At 42.4% G+C, this 16,165-nt stretch overlaps 1 protein-coding gene across 1 annotated transcript in view; it reads left to right on the plus strand.

Annotated features, from left to right (window-relative positions):
- The first annotated feature begins 4,168 nt into the window (after window positions 1-4,168).
- Window positions 4,169-16,165, plus strand: part of PLCL1 (phospholipase C like 1 (inactive)) — a 369,533-nt gene continuing 357,536 nt past the window's right edge. The window contains exon 1 of the mRNA XM_068969188.1: window positions 4,169-4,411. Coding sequence (XP_068825289.1) covers window positions 4,169-4,411 — 243 coding nt within the window. The remainder of the gene's footprint in view (window positions 4,412-16,165) is intronic.

Here is a 16,165-nt window from a genome sequence, read left to right on the forward strand (position 1 = left end):
TGATCGTTTTAAATGTGGGTGCCCTTTTACGTCCTTCCTTTAGTCTGTGGATTATAAGGGCAGTTCAGTTCAGTTGCTCTGTCGTGTCTGACTCTTTGTGACCCCATGGACTGCAGGACACCAGCCTTCCCTGTCCATCACCAACTCCCGGAGCTTACTCAAACTCATGTCCATCGAGTGGGTGATGCCATCCAACCATCTTATCCTCTGTTGTCCCCTTCTCCTGCCCTCAATCTTTCCCAGCATCAGGGTCTTTTCAAATGAGTCAGTTCTTCGCATCAGGTGGCCAAAGGATTGGAGTTTCAGCTTCAGCATCAGTCCTTCCAATGAATATTCAGGACTGATCTCCTTTAGGATGGACTGATTTGATTTCCTTGCAGTCCAAGAGACTCTCAAGAGTCTTCTCCAACACCACAGTTCAAAAGCATCAATTCTCTGGTGCTCAGCTTTCTTTATAGTCCAACTCTCACTTCCATACATGGGTTATAACATGGGTTATAACGGCAGATCGGTTGAAAGGAAACATTGAATTTTCTCTCTTGTATTTTTCATCTGAGAAAAAAAGAAAAAATCCATCACTTTTATGATGCAGTTCTCAGAATCTCACTAGAGGGTGGTGTTGATCTATAACCAGAGGTTGCTAATCTGGTACATTCATTAGTAGGCTGCACTTATATTTAAAGAAAAGGTAAAATGAAGCCTTTTCAGTCTTCCCTAAAAGTTGGTAAATGTCAAGTCTGAAAACTCCCAAGGGCCTCTTCCAGTTCTGGCTTCTTGCAGCCCCAGAGGAGCCAGATAAAGTAGTGAAGAGATTACTCGAGGAGTTAAGTGGCAGATTCTAATTTAAGCTCCTGCTAACTAGTAGACAAGAAATTAAAGCTTTCTGGGCCTTCTTCTCATTTAGGGGGAAAAAAAAGGCCTGTTCTAGATGATCTCTACATCTCCTTCTATCTCTGAAATTCTGATATTCTAACACATTCTGAGTCTGAAGGCTGAAGAATTTCTCCTGTTCTTAGTCAAAGGAACAAGTAACATTGCAAATTATAAAATTATTAATAATTAGAAATAACAATGTTATAAATGAGATTTAACATAGATTCTAATATTCAGTTCAGTTGCTCAGTTGTGTCCAACTCTTTGTGACCCCATGAACTGCACCACGCCAGGCCTCCCTGTCCAACACCAACTGCTGGAGTCCACCCAAACCCATGTCCATCGAGTCGGTGATGCCATCCAACCATCTCATCCTCTGTCGTCCCCTTCTCCTCCTGCCCTCAATCTTTCCCAGCATCAGGGGCTTTTCCAATGAGTCAGCTCTTCACATCAGGTGGCCAAAGGATTGGAGTTTTAGCTTCAACATCAGTCCTTCCAATGAACACCCAGGACTGATCTCCTTTAGGATGGACTGGTTGGATCTCCTTGTAGTCCAAGGGACTCTCAGCAGTCTTCTCCAACACCACAGTTCAAAAGCATCAATTCTTTGGCGCTGAGCTTTCTTTATAGTCCAACTCTCACATCCATACATGACCACTGGAAAAACCATAGCCTTGACTAGATGTACCTTTGTTGCCAAAGTAATGTCTCTGCTTTTTAATATGCTGTCTAGGTTGGTCATAACTTTCCTTCCAAGGAGTAAGCGTCTTTTAATTTCATGGCTGCAATCACCATCTGCAGTGATTTTGGAACCCAGAAAAATAAAGTCAGCCACTGTTTCCACTGTTTCCCCATCTATTTCCCTTGAAGTGATGGGACCAGATGCCATGATCTTAGTTTTCTGAGTGTTGAGTTTAAGCCAACTTTTTCACTCTCCTCTTTCACTTTCATCAAGAGGCTTTTGAGTTCCTCTTCACTTTCTGCCATAAGGGTGGTGTCATCTACATATCTGAGGTTATTGATATTTCTCCCGGCAATCTTGAGTCCAGCTTGTGCTTCTTCCAGCCCAGCATTTCTCATGATGTACTCTGCATAGAAGTTAAATAAGCAGGGTGACAATATACAGCCTTGACCTACTCCTTTTCCTATTTGGAACCAGTCTGTCGTTCCATGTCCAGTTCTAACTGTTGCTTCCTGACCTGCATACAGGTTTCTCAGGAGGGAGGTCAGGTGGTCTGGTATGCCCATCTGTTTCAGAATTGTCCACAGTTTATTGTGATCCACACAGTCAAAGGCTTTGGCATAGTCAATAAAGCAGAACTAGATGTTTTTCTGGAACTCTTTTGCTTTTTCGATGACCCAGCGGATGTTGGCAATTTGATCTCTGGTTCCTCTGCCTTTTCTAAAACCAGCTTGAACATCTGGAATTTCACGGTTCAAGTATTGCTGAAGCCTGGCTTGGAGAATTTTAAGCATCACTTTACATGCGAGTGAGATGAGTGCAATTCTGTGGCAGTTTGAACATTCTTTGGCATTGCCTTTCTTTGGGATTGGAATGAAAACTGATCTTTTCCAGTCCTGTGGCCACTGCTGAGTTTTCCAAATTTGCTGGCATATTGAATGCAGCACTTTCACAGCATCGTCTTTGAAGATTTGAAATAGCTCAACTGGAATTCCATCACCTCCACTAGCTTTGTTCATAGTAATGCAGAAAGTCTTTTAAATTAAAATACCAAAACTTACTAGGGAATCTCAGAGCCATCCTTTTTTCATCTATCTGAGAATTCTGTTGATAATTCCTGTGCCTTAATGAATCATTCAAGGATATCTTTTGCTTGCTAACTTGCAGGAAATAAACAAAATATATTTACATAGGATTATCTAGAGAGAGGAAGTTGAACCATTCATTATCAAGTGTTTTAGGATAGAGATTAAGTCCCTTACCTCACCTTGCACTTAGCCAACATGCATCCTATATGTCCTTTCATACTGTTCATGGGGACGACAGAGGACGAGATGGTTGAGTGGCATCACTGACTCAATGGATATGAATTTGAGCAAGCTCCGGGAGAGGGTGAAGGACAGGGAAGCCTGGTGTGCTGCAGTCCATGGGGTCACAAAGAGTCGGACACCTTTGAGTTGACCGAACAACAACAAATCCTGTATGTGGTTTGTGAGGAGTCATTCTTTACATGGGTTTAGTTGGTTCTGTTTCCTATTACCCTCGTGTTATCTAATTCCCTTTCCTTGTCATATTTATTAACAGTGCTGAGTGAACTGAAGATTTTTGCATGGAACCTGAAGCAAATTATCCAACAGCAGGGTTCCAGGAAACCCTGGTTTATCTCTGCACGGACTTAACTTCTAAAGGTGAGAGTCTGCAGTTAATGCCTGATGGTTTGAAGTCACCCCAAAGGCACTGACATTAACACTCAACACCCCATTTCTTCCAAATTGCTTTGCTTTGCAAATGAAGGTTTCTTTTCCCCTCACCTCTACCCCACCCCCCGATTTCGATGCATCTCCAGGGTCGTGTCGAACATCTAAACTTCTCAAAATGCACGCACACGCGAGCGTGCTCTCACACCCCACTCGAGTACACGAGCCCGGCTGGGCCGGCTCCCAGTTAGAGAACACATTCCATTCTTCGTGCTCGGGCACACCCCTCCGCAGTGGGGATTGGTCGGGCCGACCCCCTGTCGGCGAGGCGAGGCTCCTAAGAGGCCCAGACGCCTGCCAATCCCCACGGGCTGTCAAAACAAGTCTTCCCTCCCTGTCACAACAGAGCGGAGTGGAGGTCGCCGCCGCCGCCGCCGCACTTCCTGGGGCCGCTGCGCCGCGGTCCCTGGGCAGGTGGCGGGTGCCCCGGGCAGCGGTCGCCGGGCTCCAGCCCTTTTCAGGCCGCGCGCGTCCCGGCCTCTGCGGCCGCCCGGCCAGGCGCCCGGTGCCTTTTGTCTGGCGCAGAGCGGGCGTGTGCATCACATTTCGGACACCTCCCTCTCCTTGTCGTCTCTCCTCCCTCCTGCTCACATCTTCTCCGCCGTCCCCGCCACCCCTCCACCCGCCGCGGACTGCCAGCCTCCTGGACCAAAGCCCGCGGACGTCTCTACTCGAGCGATGCCTCCTCTCCAGAAAGTTGCCGCCGCCGCCGCCGCCGCCGCCGCCGCCGCAACCGGGCGGTGAAACAAAGTCTGGCCGGGCCGCCTCCCGGTGCAAGAGCGCACCCGTGCCCAGCGGCTGCACTTCGCTGCCGGGCGTGCCGCCTCCCCACGGGGAGCCCGAACCGCGCTCGGCCATGGCCGAGGGTGCAGCCAGCAGGGAGGGTTCAGCGCCGCCTGACGCGGCCGGGAGCGAAGACGACCCCCGGGTGGGCCCGGATGCCACCTCCGGGGACTGCGTGGCGGCGGCCCCTGGGGGCCGGTGGAGGGACCGTCGCAGTGGGGTCGCCCTGCCCGGAGCTGCGGGGCCCCCAGCGGACAGCGAGGCCGCCCTCCTGGAGGCTGCGCGGGCGACCCCTCGGCGCAGCAGCATCATCAAGGTAAGCGAGGCCCCGCGGCCGCGGGAGCTTGGCTGTGGGTGGGCGGTGGGTGGGTCGTGGGGCTGGGGCAGGATGTACGGTGTCCGGAGGCATCGCAGGCTTAGCATTGTTTTCTCCAGTGTCCTTCATTACCAAACCTTCCTTCCTTGTCCGGAGGTTCCCAGACTCAGCTCTTGGCTGTGAGAAGCAGAAGTGACTTTCTTTTTTTTTTCTCACCGCAGAGGAAAAGTTCCATTCTGCGTCTTTGCGTTTTGATCGATGCTTTCCCTCATTTTCTCTGAAAGTTTCTCTAAACCACTGATGTAAGGAGGAAGGCAGAACCCAATATAAATGCAGACCTGCGGGAAGGTTGTGCACTGCTCTCCAACAAAAAGTTAGCTTTCCCCTCACAGTTTACCCTCAAGTGGGAAAAAACCCCCAAAACAAAACATACAAATCTTCGAGGCTCAAACTGTCTTGAGATTTGACGAAGCGTGAACCTTCCTCATAGGCAGGCTGTTTTTGTCAGTGGACCCTGCGGCAAAGTAGGCAAAGTAAAGAGCGAAGGTGCAGCCTAGAGTTGTGCAGATAGCGTAATTGGAAAGCAGTAAATCCACCAAGCATCCCCACTGGTCCTCGTGGTTACCACCACATGCAGGAGAATGCTTCCCGACCCTTCAACTACCAGTCAGGGTTTCTAGCTATCCGTTTGGCTAGCCTCATCCCTCCTCTTGTCTCTTTCTGTCTTCCTTCCACTTGGGGCTTGCTTCCTGTTTGAGATTTCATCTTGGGTTCATGACATCAGTATAAGGTCTCCTGGAATTCAGAACCTTTCCACAGGCTTTGGAAGAGGGCCTTTTAGCATAAATGCGTGAGTACATAATCTTGAGTACATGACATTAAAATTGATCTTGGAAGAACAGTCAGTATGAAACTGCTTCTATATAAAAATAAGCCAAAGATGAAATGAAGGATGGAATTGGAACTATCCATACTTACTATTCAATGTGCTTGTGTTAATACTTTCAAAACCCTTGTTCAGGTTCAAGCTGTGTATACATCACACAATACGTTTCTCTTTCTCAAGCTCTAAATTGGAACTCCTAGTGCCACTGTGGGTAGACTGTTCCCACAGTCCATCCAGCTAGCTCCAAGTATGGTCTAGGCTTTTCCCCAATACTGACACATGGAAGTTTAGAGCCAAACAGGGAAATTTCTATATTAAAAGAAGAGTGGGTGGTAGTTGCAAATGACTTGTAGTAGTTTCTGTTATTTTGTGACTTTTAGATTATGTGAAGAGGAGTGTTCTCTTCTGGGTATGAATTTGGGGAAAAAGGAAACGATCCCTGCCCCTGCCCCCTTTAACCCATAGGTCAGAAAGCATGTTATCTTGAAACTTAAAAAAGCCTACTGCAGACAGTATACATTTTGAAGCCTAAGATGTAGACACTACATGTGTTGTGTGAAAACAATAGCCACAAGATAGTTTAAAATATATCATCATAAAAAGCATTGGGCTTTTTTTTGTTGTTGTTGTAAAAGAAATGAAAGTAACAGAGTGTAAGGAGTATACAAATTCTTGCAGCTAAATTGGTAAGTTTAAAATTTTAGTATGTGCTGGTTGATATTCTTGGATGGGTCCTTGCTGACTAATGGTGCCTGTTTAGTTTTGAAATTAGCAACTTAATCCTTTCCCTATTTAATAGTAAAATAAACATTTAATAACTGCCATTTAAAATTAAAGATACCAGAATATGAAGTGAATTCTTATTATCAGTTAACTTTATTAAAAAATTATTAATATATGCATATGATAAAAACAAATGTTGCAAAGGACTTTGAAGGGAAAACTCCCAATCACTCCCCATTCCCACTTACAAAGTCTACCCCAATAGCTGTTAACATGTTCTTGTGTGCCCTTCCAGATATATTCCATATATAAGCATGTGTATCTGTATATATCTGTGGTGAACTCCTGATGCTACTGATTTATGTAATAAAATTTGGCTAGAGTTTTTACAGGGTTTATATATTCAGACTTACGCCAAACATTTTGATGTCTGGAGAGTTGTCTAAGGTCATTGTGATGCATCTGTTAATCTTCAAGGATAACCTGTAGGTCATTGGTCCTTGGGGTCTATTCCCAGAGGCCTTCATTATCTTCCAGTGGGGAAAGGGACAGGTGATGGGTTCTGTTTCACTCCTCCTCAGAGATCAAGGACATCTCAGAATCTGTCACTCCATGGTTTGTTCACTTTAGCACAACAAAAATGAGAGTTTCTGAAAAAGGTCTAGATCATAAGAAGTAAATAGTACATGCTTCTCTATTGAGAAAAGATTGCTTTCTTTGTTGTTTTTCCAAGAGTTATTTTTATTTGGCATTGAAACATACACAAAAAGAAAGGCTTTAGTACATTTTATATTAATCAAACTATTCAATGCTGTTCCAGATAGCCTTAGTACAGTGATAATTGATATTCATGGTCATAACTCTGAGCCACTGAAAGATTGTGAATCATCAAATATCAAATTCTTTTCAGTTCGGTTGAGGGTATTGTTTCTATTCTAATTTGACTGCTAATTCTCTGTAAACTTGAATATTAGATAAGTCAAAATACTGCATTCCTCTAGCATGCCAGAAAACAGACTGTCTTGTATATTAATAAAAGGAATGTTTTCAGTAAATTTGCCCTCCCTAATTTGTGAAAACATGTGTTTAGTTGAGAAAACAATTTCCTTCTGAGCTGATGAAAACAATAGTATTTATCTTTACACATTTTTTGAAAGTCTTTCTACTGTAATTATGTTTCTTCCCTTATATGCCCAGTCCTAAATTTTGAAAAATTTAATGTGAGAGTTAAACTATGTTCTTTTTAATCTGTCCATTTTCCCCTGTGTTTTTCTGTGTAACTTTTTGTACAGCATTGACATTTATAAATGTTGTATGGTTTTTGGTAAGTGTATTGTTGTATACCACAATATTGCATAAACTTCATCTTAATTGCTTCTTTATGACTTTTGGTTTAAAATGACAAGTTTAGTTACTTGCAGGGTTGAGAATATCTAGTAATTAGGTACTGTTGTGCTTTCAAATATACTTCTACCTAAGAAATTGGACCAATTAACTATCTGGTATTTGATATAAAATTTATGTATTTAAAATGTTTAGCATTCTAGATTGTAGTTTATCACTATTACTCTATAACAGAAATTTTGGGAAATAGAAAGCAGTGTAGCTTGCTTCCTATACTATTGGGTTTGCCAAAAAGTTCATTTGGGTTTGTCCATAAGCTGTAACAAAAAAATCTGAATGAACTTCTGGCCACCAAATAGATGATGGGAATTGAGGTGCATACATGTTTTAAAAATAGCATACTTTTAAAGCAAGACTTTTAAAATAAGTCTCTCAATAGTTGAGAGACTTCCCTAGTGGTCCAGTGGTGAAGACTCCACATTTCCAATTCAGGGGGCTTGTGTTGGATCCCTAGTCAGGGAGCTAAGATCTCACAGACTGCAAAGCCAAGGGGAAAAAAAAAAAGCAAATGATTTATCTCCCGTTATCTGTAATGTATTGAAGAGCCCTACTTTTTCCCATTTCCTTTTGCTTCTACTTCAGTATGAACTCTTGAGAAGAAATTATCACTTGGATCCCATGGGCATAAGTGTGTGAGTTGAAGAGAGAAGTTGGAAATGAGGTGCTTAGATGTTCACTGAAGCAGCTAAAGTAGTGACTTCCACGTTGTTCATGTTTCTTATATCATGGCTAGTCTCATTCTGTCATGTTCATTGTGATTGTGGGGCTGATGTAGTGGGTTTCTGAGCTGCAGCCTCAAAGATGCTCCTTGGGTACCTGCTGACCCATATCAAAATTATGGCTCTCTTTAGAGGAGCAAGGGAAATTTTATTCACTTTTGTGAAGTACTGCCTAATGTGAGTCAGGTACTAAACTAGGAGCTTCCATACATTATAATCACTTAATCCTCACAGCAAACTCTCTGAAGTAGAGAAGGGAGGCATGGAAAGCTCCTGATACAATGTGGAGTCAGGATTCATACCCATGTCTGAAAACTTGTGGTCTCATGCTGATTCTCAGATGCAGAGAGAGCCACGATCCATGAACACATTTTAGGTTAGAAGTAACGTGAGCATCTAAGAAAGTGGCAGATTCTTGGGCAAGGTTTGTGGGTAAATTCTCTTTTCTCTGCTTCACCTCTCCAATTCAGAACAACTTGAAATAGATGACTCTAGAAAGCTTCCTTAGTGGCTCAGCTAGTAAAGAGTCCGCCTGCAATACAGGAGACCTAGGTTAGATCCCTGGGTTGGGAAGATCCCCTGGAGAAGGGAAAGGCTAACCACTCCAGTATTCTGGCCTAAAGAATTCCATGAACAGTCCATTGGGTCGCAAAGAGTTGGATACAACTGAGCAACTTTCAGTTCAGTTCAGTCAGAAAGAGATTGCAGACGCTCCTGTCTTTGGTCATTTTGTTAGGCCTGCACTGTGCTTTGAAAGGCAGAGAAGCTTGGCAGATGTTCTACTTGTTGTCAATATATAAAGGTCACACCTGTTCTTTTATGCCTGACCCACTTCTCCCCTTCTCATGCAGCAGTTGAGTTTGTGAAGGATTGTATTCTCTTTTAGACTCATTATGGGGCATAGTAAAAGTGAAAGTGAAAGTTGCTCAGTTGTGTCAGACTCTTTGTGACCCCATGGACTGTACAGTCCATGGAATCTCCAGGCCAGAGTACTGGAGTGGGTAGCCGTTCCCTTCTGCAGGGGGTCTTCCCAACCCAGGGATTAAACCCAGATCTCCCTCATTGCAGGCAGATTCTTTACCAGTTGAGCCACAAGGTAAGCCCAACAATACTGGAGTGGGTAGCCTATCTCTTCTCCAGAGGATCTTCCTGACCCAGGAATTAAACCAGAGTCTCCTGCATTGTGTGTGGATTCTTTACCAACTGAGCTATCAGGGAAGCCCATGCTATATGGGGCATGCTGCTGCTGCTGCTGCTAAGTCACTTCAGTCATGTCTGACTCTGTGCGACCCCATAGATGGTAGCCCACCAGGCTCTTCCATCCCTGGGATTCTCCAGGCAAGAACACTGGAGTGGGTTGCCATGTCCTTCTCCAATACATGAAAGTGAAGAGTGAAAGTGAAGTCGCTCAGTCGTGTCCGAATCTTAGCGACCCCATGGTCTGCAGCCTATCAGGCTCCTCCACCCATGGGATTTTCCAGGCAAGAATACTGGAGTGGGTCGCCATTGCCTTATCCAGGAGTATGTATTACTCTAGAGGAGTAATGAAATAAGGGATCTTGTGTGGGAGCTCTGAAAATATTTTTTAATAGGGAAAATTATGAAGGGAATGGAGTATGATTGAGAAATAACTCAAAAATTTTAGACACGCTATAAGTTAAATAGGCGTCTGTAACTTGGCATGGGAATTAATCAGCATTTATAGGCTCTTTTGCCTGTAGAAATACGTTAAAAGTTCTAAAAAATCAACTTATGGTTAAATGTTAGATAAACAACCTGATTATACGGCAGAGATCCCAGCCTTACTGGGTGCCATAAGTGTGTCCTGGTGATTTCCATTGTGGATGCCCCTCCTAAGGTATGATTCATAAGTGGCACTGAACTTCTTGCATGGATTTGTTTTGTTATGCCAGTAACTTCAGTTAGAGTATTAATTTTCCTGAAATTGCCATAGAAACATGGTCACATTTCACCTTAGAAGTGGTTGTTTCTCATAGTGGTGCCTTTCTGATGTGATTTCTTACAGCATCTCTCAAGAGAATTCAGAATAAAATTTAGATAAAGAACCTTGTATTGTTTTGATGAGAGTCTTTTAGAAGTACCTGTTGATTACTGCTTCCTATTATTATCAGAATTTATAGAATTTTTTTCCTTCTTAAAAAATGTATTAAGGTTTAAAAAGTAGAAGTTAATTGCATAGCCATTGAGAGGTTAAACATACATTGCAATTAAGACTGAAGAATTGTTTTCTCCGCCTTTCCCCCTTTACAGTAGAGAAAACAGGTAATTAAATTTTGTACAGTAAAATGTCAATTGAACATTTATTTCCAAATAACAGGCACCACAGGCTATTATGAGAAGACATTGGGGACAGCTGATTTTGCCTTTGGTACCACAGAACAAACTCCATTAATGCTTCTAGGTAATGTTGGAGCAATTGGTTGGGCAGTAGGCTGGGGAGTAATTCAAAGAAAGAATTACAGCAGGCTTCCCTGCTCCCCCAGTGACTGTTCAGTTTTAATAATGGTGAATGTTAAACATAATTCCATTTTCAGGATCAATATCTAAATTGAGACCAGTATAAAATTGTTCATTAAAAAAATTATCAGCTTAAAATGACTAAGAGGCAGGAGTAAAATTCCTTTTTGAGTTTTCCATTGGGATCTCACCACTAGTAAATGAACCACTGGTTACTAGATAGAGAGAATAATTTGATTGCACTTCCAATCTAGGGTAATAATAAATCAGTAAACCTGTTACAATGGAACCTGTCAGTTCTACATAATCTCATATTTTGATGTTTTCTAATAATGTAAAAAAAGATATATTTGTAGCTTTTTCAAATCTTATTTATCTTTGCAGGGCTTCCCAGGTGGCGCTAATGGTATAGAACCTGCCTGCCAGTACAGGAGACATAAGAGATTAGGGTTTGATACATGGGTTGTGAAGATCCCCTGGAGGAGGGTATCACAATCCACTCCAGTATTCTTGCCTGGAGAATCCCATGCACAGAGGAGCCTAGCAGGCTACAGTCCATAGGGTTGCAAAGAGTCAGACATGACTGAAGCAACTTAGTATGTAGGCATGCACATTTATCTTTGCATTCCAGTTCATCTCGGTATCCTACTTACTGTGGGCTTCCCTGGTGGCTCAGAGGTTAAAGCATCTGCCTGCAATGTGGGAGACCTGGGTTCTACCCCTGGGTCAGGAAGATTCCCTGGAGAAGGAAATGGCATTCTACTCCAGTGTTCTTGCTTGGAGAATCCCATGGATGTACTAGAAGGTTATGATAGACAGAATTTATTGTAATTAATAAATTATAATATACAATAAAAACAATTAGAACTGAATGGTCAAGTTCTATAATGACAACATTCTGTCTTAAGTCTTGGCCAATGTATTGTGTATTTCAGCTAACATTTGATGGCAACAAAATAATAATGTGACAAAATATCGGAATAGTCCCTTGGATTTAAATTAGAATTTGATTTGTAGTTTAATCTGTAGCATTTTATGTGGCTGTGTAAGAGAGATATAATCTAGTTTATTTTCCACAGTACCATTATAACAAACCTCACTAATAATTAATCTAGCATTATTTTGAGATAAGTAGGATTGTATGTGATGAGTAGAAAGTAATCATTATTTATATTATCATTATCACTCCAGAAAGAAGAAAGGCAAGTTAATTTTGAAAATAATACAGTCCATCCAAAATGAAACAACATACCAACTAAACTATTTTAATAAGTGCACTTAGTTCCCAAAGATTTCTTAATTTGTATTTGTGAATTTGTGAAAGTGTCTGCCTTTTACTGGAGAAGGCAATGGCAATCCACTCCGGTGTTCTTGCCTGGAGAATTCCAGGGATGGGGGAACCTGGTGGGCTGCCTTCTATGGGGTCACACAGAGTCAGACACGACTGAAGTGACTTAGCAGCAGCAGCAGCAGCAGCATGCCTATTACTGGCAAGGATATTGTGTTTTTCCTTAACCATACAACTTTGTATTCAAAATACCTTTGAAAGATAAAACCTTTGTATTCAAAATACCTTTGAAAGATGAAACCTTTGCTTTCTTAATTCTTTCACACTGACTTGTTCAAAAGTCTTTTAAAATGTGCTAAATTTGTACTAGACTAAACATGAAAAGTACTACACTAAGCATGAAAAGTGAAAGTGTTAGTTGCTCAGTTGTGTCCTTCTCTTTATAACTCCATGGACTGTAGCCTGCTAGGCTCCTCTGTCCATGGAATTCTCCAGGCAAGAATACTGGAGTGGGTTGCCATTCCTTTTCCAGGGGATCTTCCCGATCCAGGGATTGAAGCTGGGTCTCCTGCATTATAACAGATTCTTTACCATCTGAGCCACCAGAGAAGCCCAGACTAAGCACAGGTGGTATATTTAGTTAGGCACACTTGTATTACTGTATGGTACTATGTAATGGATAGAAACGATGGTGGGATTATATCTCAGAGCACCTTCTGTGTGAGATGTTGAGGAAGATAAATGCACAAGGAGGGCAAAAAGAGACCGAAAACAAATCCCCTTTACTGTTACCTGGGACCAAGATTTCAAGGCAGAACTCTAGAAAAACTGGACTTGATCATGTCAAAGGTACTTTCTTTAAGGCTCAAGTGACTTCAAACCAAAGCAGGCCAAATAGCCTGTGTCCTTAAAATCCACATCTCCCATCTCAGATCTGACATGTGAGAATGAGGGTGGGCTGTCCAGAAGAGCACCCCACTGGGCGAGAGAATAAGTAGTCGGCAGGAGGAGAATGTTTCCCCTCCATGCCTCTCTAGGCTTAGGCTGGGTTGGGGTCTGAGCTCAGGAAAAGGGCAACTATGTGAGAAGAGAGTGTAAACTGCCTTGCTTTGCTCCGTTCAGGTCAGCCTGTTGTTGGGTGAGGCGAGAGAGAGGAGACCACGCTGTGTGTACTCTGACCTTTATCTTTGAAAACTTCACCTCCATAAAACAGAGTCTATCAGTGCCCTTGAACTTGCAGTGTTGTAGTCATTTACTAGTTTTTGGAGGAGATAGTAGGAGCAGAAGTGGTGAGGTGGGGTGGGGTGGGGAATGAAGGTTGGCAGTCTGCTCCTCCTGGAGACTGACATACAAGATTCAAAGACACCTTCAGCATTTGGTGAACTCCCTTTTTGAAATACTTTGGAATTATTGATTCCATGCTATAATTAAATAGTGTATATTTAAATATGTTATTAATAATTAAATGTTTTATTTTTATGTTTAATAGATAAAACACCCAGTACATCTTGGAGAGATTTTCCTCTTGAGAAATTTTCTTATAATGACAGCAAATGCTCATTTAAGTTATGAGTTTGGCATTGTTTAATCAATGTATATTCACTCATTCAATCCTCACAATAACCTTATGAACGTAGTGTTTTTACTTGTTATTTCCCTTTTCACAGTTGGAGAGATACTAAATGACTTGCCCAGGGTCACTTAGCTAGTAAATGGCAGAGCGAAGAAATGGACTCAAATGGTTTAGCTCCATAGGTTGCTTTTAATCTTTATACTATACATCCTGCTAAATAATATTGATTTAAACCTTAGCTAGTATTCATGAAATAGTGGACATTATATAGCTACCTTAAAAACTAAGTTTAGCTGACAAGTCAAAAAGAAGCAATTCTGAAAACAACTTTGGGAAACTCTATTAAGGATTCTTTGCTTATGGTTTTTTTTTAGCTTCTTAACCTTTCATGTAAAATGCCTATGACTTTACAGTAATATTGTACTCTACTCCACTTTCCCTTGAGAGAATGGAATTTCTCTTAGTATATTTTTACTCTTTTCCAGAATAAACATCTTTACCATGAAGCAATAATTTATGATCCAACTTTATGATCCAGCCTATAAATTATACAGGCTAAGGATGGACTGATATTTAATTAATGCAAACTGATATGATTTATTTTATAGTTTGATAGTTTTGTCTTCCAGCATCAATACATCAAAAAGTTGTACCTGAGCTTTTAATCCAGAGAAGTTGCAATTTTGATAAGTGGTAGTGGATATGATGCTGTATGATTCAGATTTCCCCCCAATTACATTTGAGGTAGGTGAGTTCATCACACATATGAGGAATATTTGAGGAATTTCATTAAACTGAAAGTCTGTTTAATCATTTAATTCCTTTATGGGGGGTGGAAATTTCAAAGTCAGTATGTGAAAAATCTAAATATGTGAGTATGCTGTGAAATGACTGTGTTCGTGGCTACTTTATTGTGTTGATGGTAATGAGTCCATTGTGCTATGCAGAGATACAGTACTATGGCCAAATGGTACCCAGAGGTTTATCCCCATCACTTGGAGACTGGCCAGGGTTAAAGGCACAGTCAGCTCTCTTGATGAAACGCTCCGCATATGTCAGCTTTAATTATCTATCTGTGGTTATGTTAAATTATTGAAAGGGCATAGGACTTTGGCTTTTTCTTTCTCTTCTTTCCCTCTCTCCCTGTCTTTTCTCTGTTGCAGCATTTGCACAATAAGACGTTTGGTCACATTCTCTTAAAGTGTTTTTTTTTTTTAAAAAAAAAAAATGAGGCTTTCCCCAAACATCTGAAACTTACAAGAGTTATTTTTCCTAATACCCTCTTATGTTCAGTTAGTGTGAAATCAACCTCATTTTGTGAAAAATGCAGTGGTGTGTGTGTACACACTTATGCTAGACACATTGGAAGTCAGGAACTTCAACGGCAGGTGACCTTTTGATCCCCAGCTTTCTGTCCTATGGTTGCTGCTGCTGCTGCTAAGTTGCTTCAGTCATGTCCGATTCTGTGCGACCCCATAGACAGCAGCCCACCAGGCTCCCCCGTCCCTGGGATTCTCCAGGCAAGAACACTGGGGTGGGTTGCCATTTCCTTCTCCCTGGTGACTCAGAGGTTAAAGCGTCTGCCTGCAATGCAGGAGACCTGGGTTTGATCCCTGGGTTGGGAAGATCTCCTGGAGAAGGAAATGGCAACCCACTCCAGTATTCTTGCCTGGAGAACCCCATGGATGGAGGAGCCCGGTGGGCTACACAGTCCATGGGGTCGCAAAGAGTTGGACACGACTGAGCGACTTCACTTTCGCTTTCTCCAATGCATGAAAGTGAAGAGTGAAAGTGAAGTCACTCAGTCGTGTCCGACTCTTAGTGACCCCATGGACTGCAGCCCACCAGGCTCCTGCATCCATGGGATTTTCCAGGCAAGCGTACTGGAGTGGGGTGCCATTGCCTTCTCCGGTCCTATGGCTGAGGTGATGGTATTTACCCAATGACACATGTATTATGAAAGTAATTGCATGGGCTATGAGAAGTCAAAAGTATTAGCAGTTAAGTTACACCAGATTTCTGTGGTTTGGGGAGAAGAGAAAGAGGATCAATGTGTGCTAAAGAGAAAGAAATCAGAGAGGACTATGTTTATAAATGGTCACAGTAATGTTTCAATAAATAGTTCTTTACCTGGATCCTTCTGCCAGAAGTTGTACATATGGAAATACAAAGTTTGGGGATTTTGTTGGCATTTTGGTTCTGGAGAGTCTTTTAACTAACACCTCACTCCATAACACAGCTAATGGTGAATACTCAGCATAGGGCCCTTGAACCTAGAGATTCCTGGGAAGGATCTAGAAAGAACTGGTCTCGGTTGTTGGGAATGCTTGGCATTAAAGACGAGTTATGTCTGTTTTTCTGTTTTCCTAGCCCTAGCCCTAGGAAGAATTCATCAGAGTTCCTCCATCATCATGACAGGGTCACCAATACAGAGAAATGGCTTCTGGGAAACAAGACATCGTAGAAATTGGTATAACAGAATGAAAGTAGTTGTGAGTGCTGGTATTAGCTGTCACGGCTTGAAACAAAAGACTCTGATTCCACAGATGCAGGGGGACTGTGAACTGTTGTGTTCAGATACTCCTAATGGTCTTGTGGAGAGGCAGCCTTCACTGCTGCTCTTGCCCACCCCACTTTCCCAGGCTGAACAAGGGGAGGACTTCTAGGGAGGAGGTGACCTTGG

Source organism: Capricornis sumatraensis, chromosome 3 (genome assembly GCF_032405125.1).
Source record: "Capricornis sumatraensis isolate serow.1 chromosome 3, serow.2, whole genome shotgun sequence".
NCBI lineage: Eukaryota > Metazoa > Chordata > Mammalia > Artiodactyla > Bovidae > Capricornis > Capricornis sumatraensis.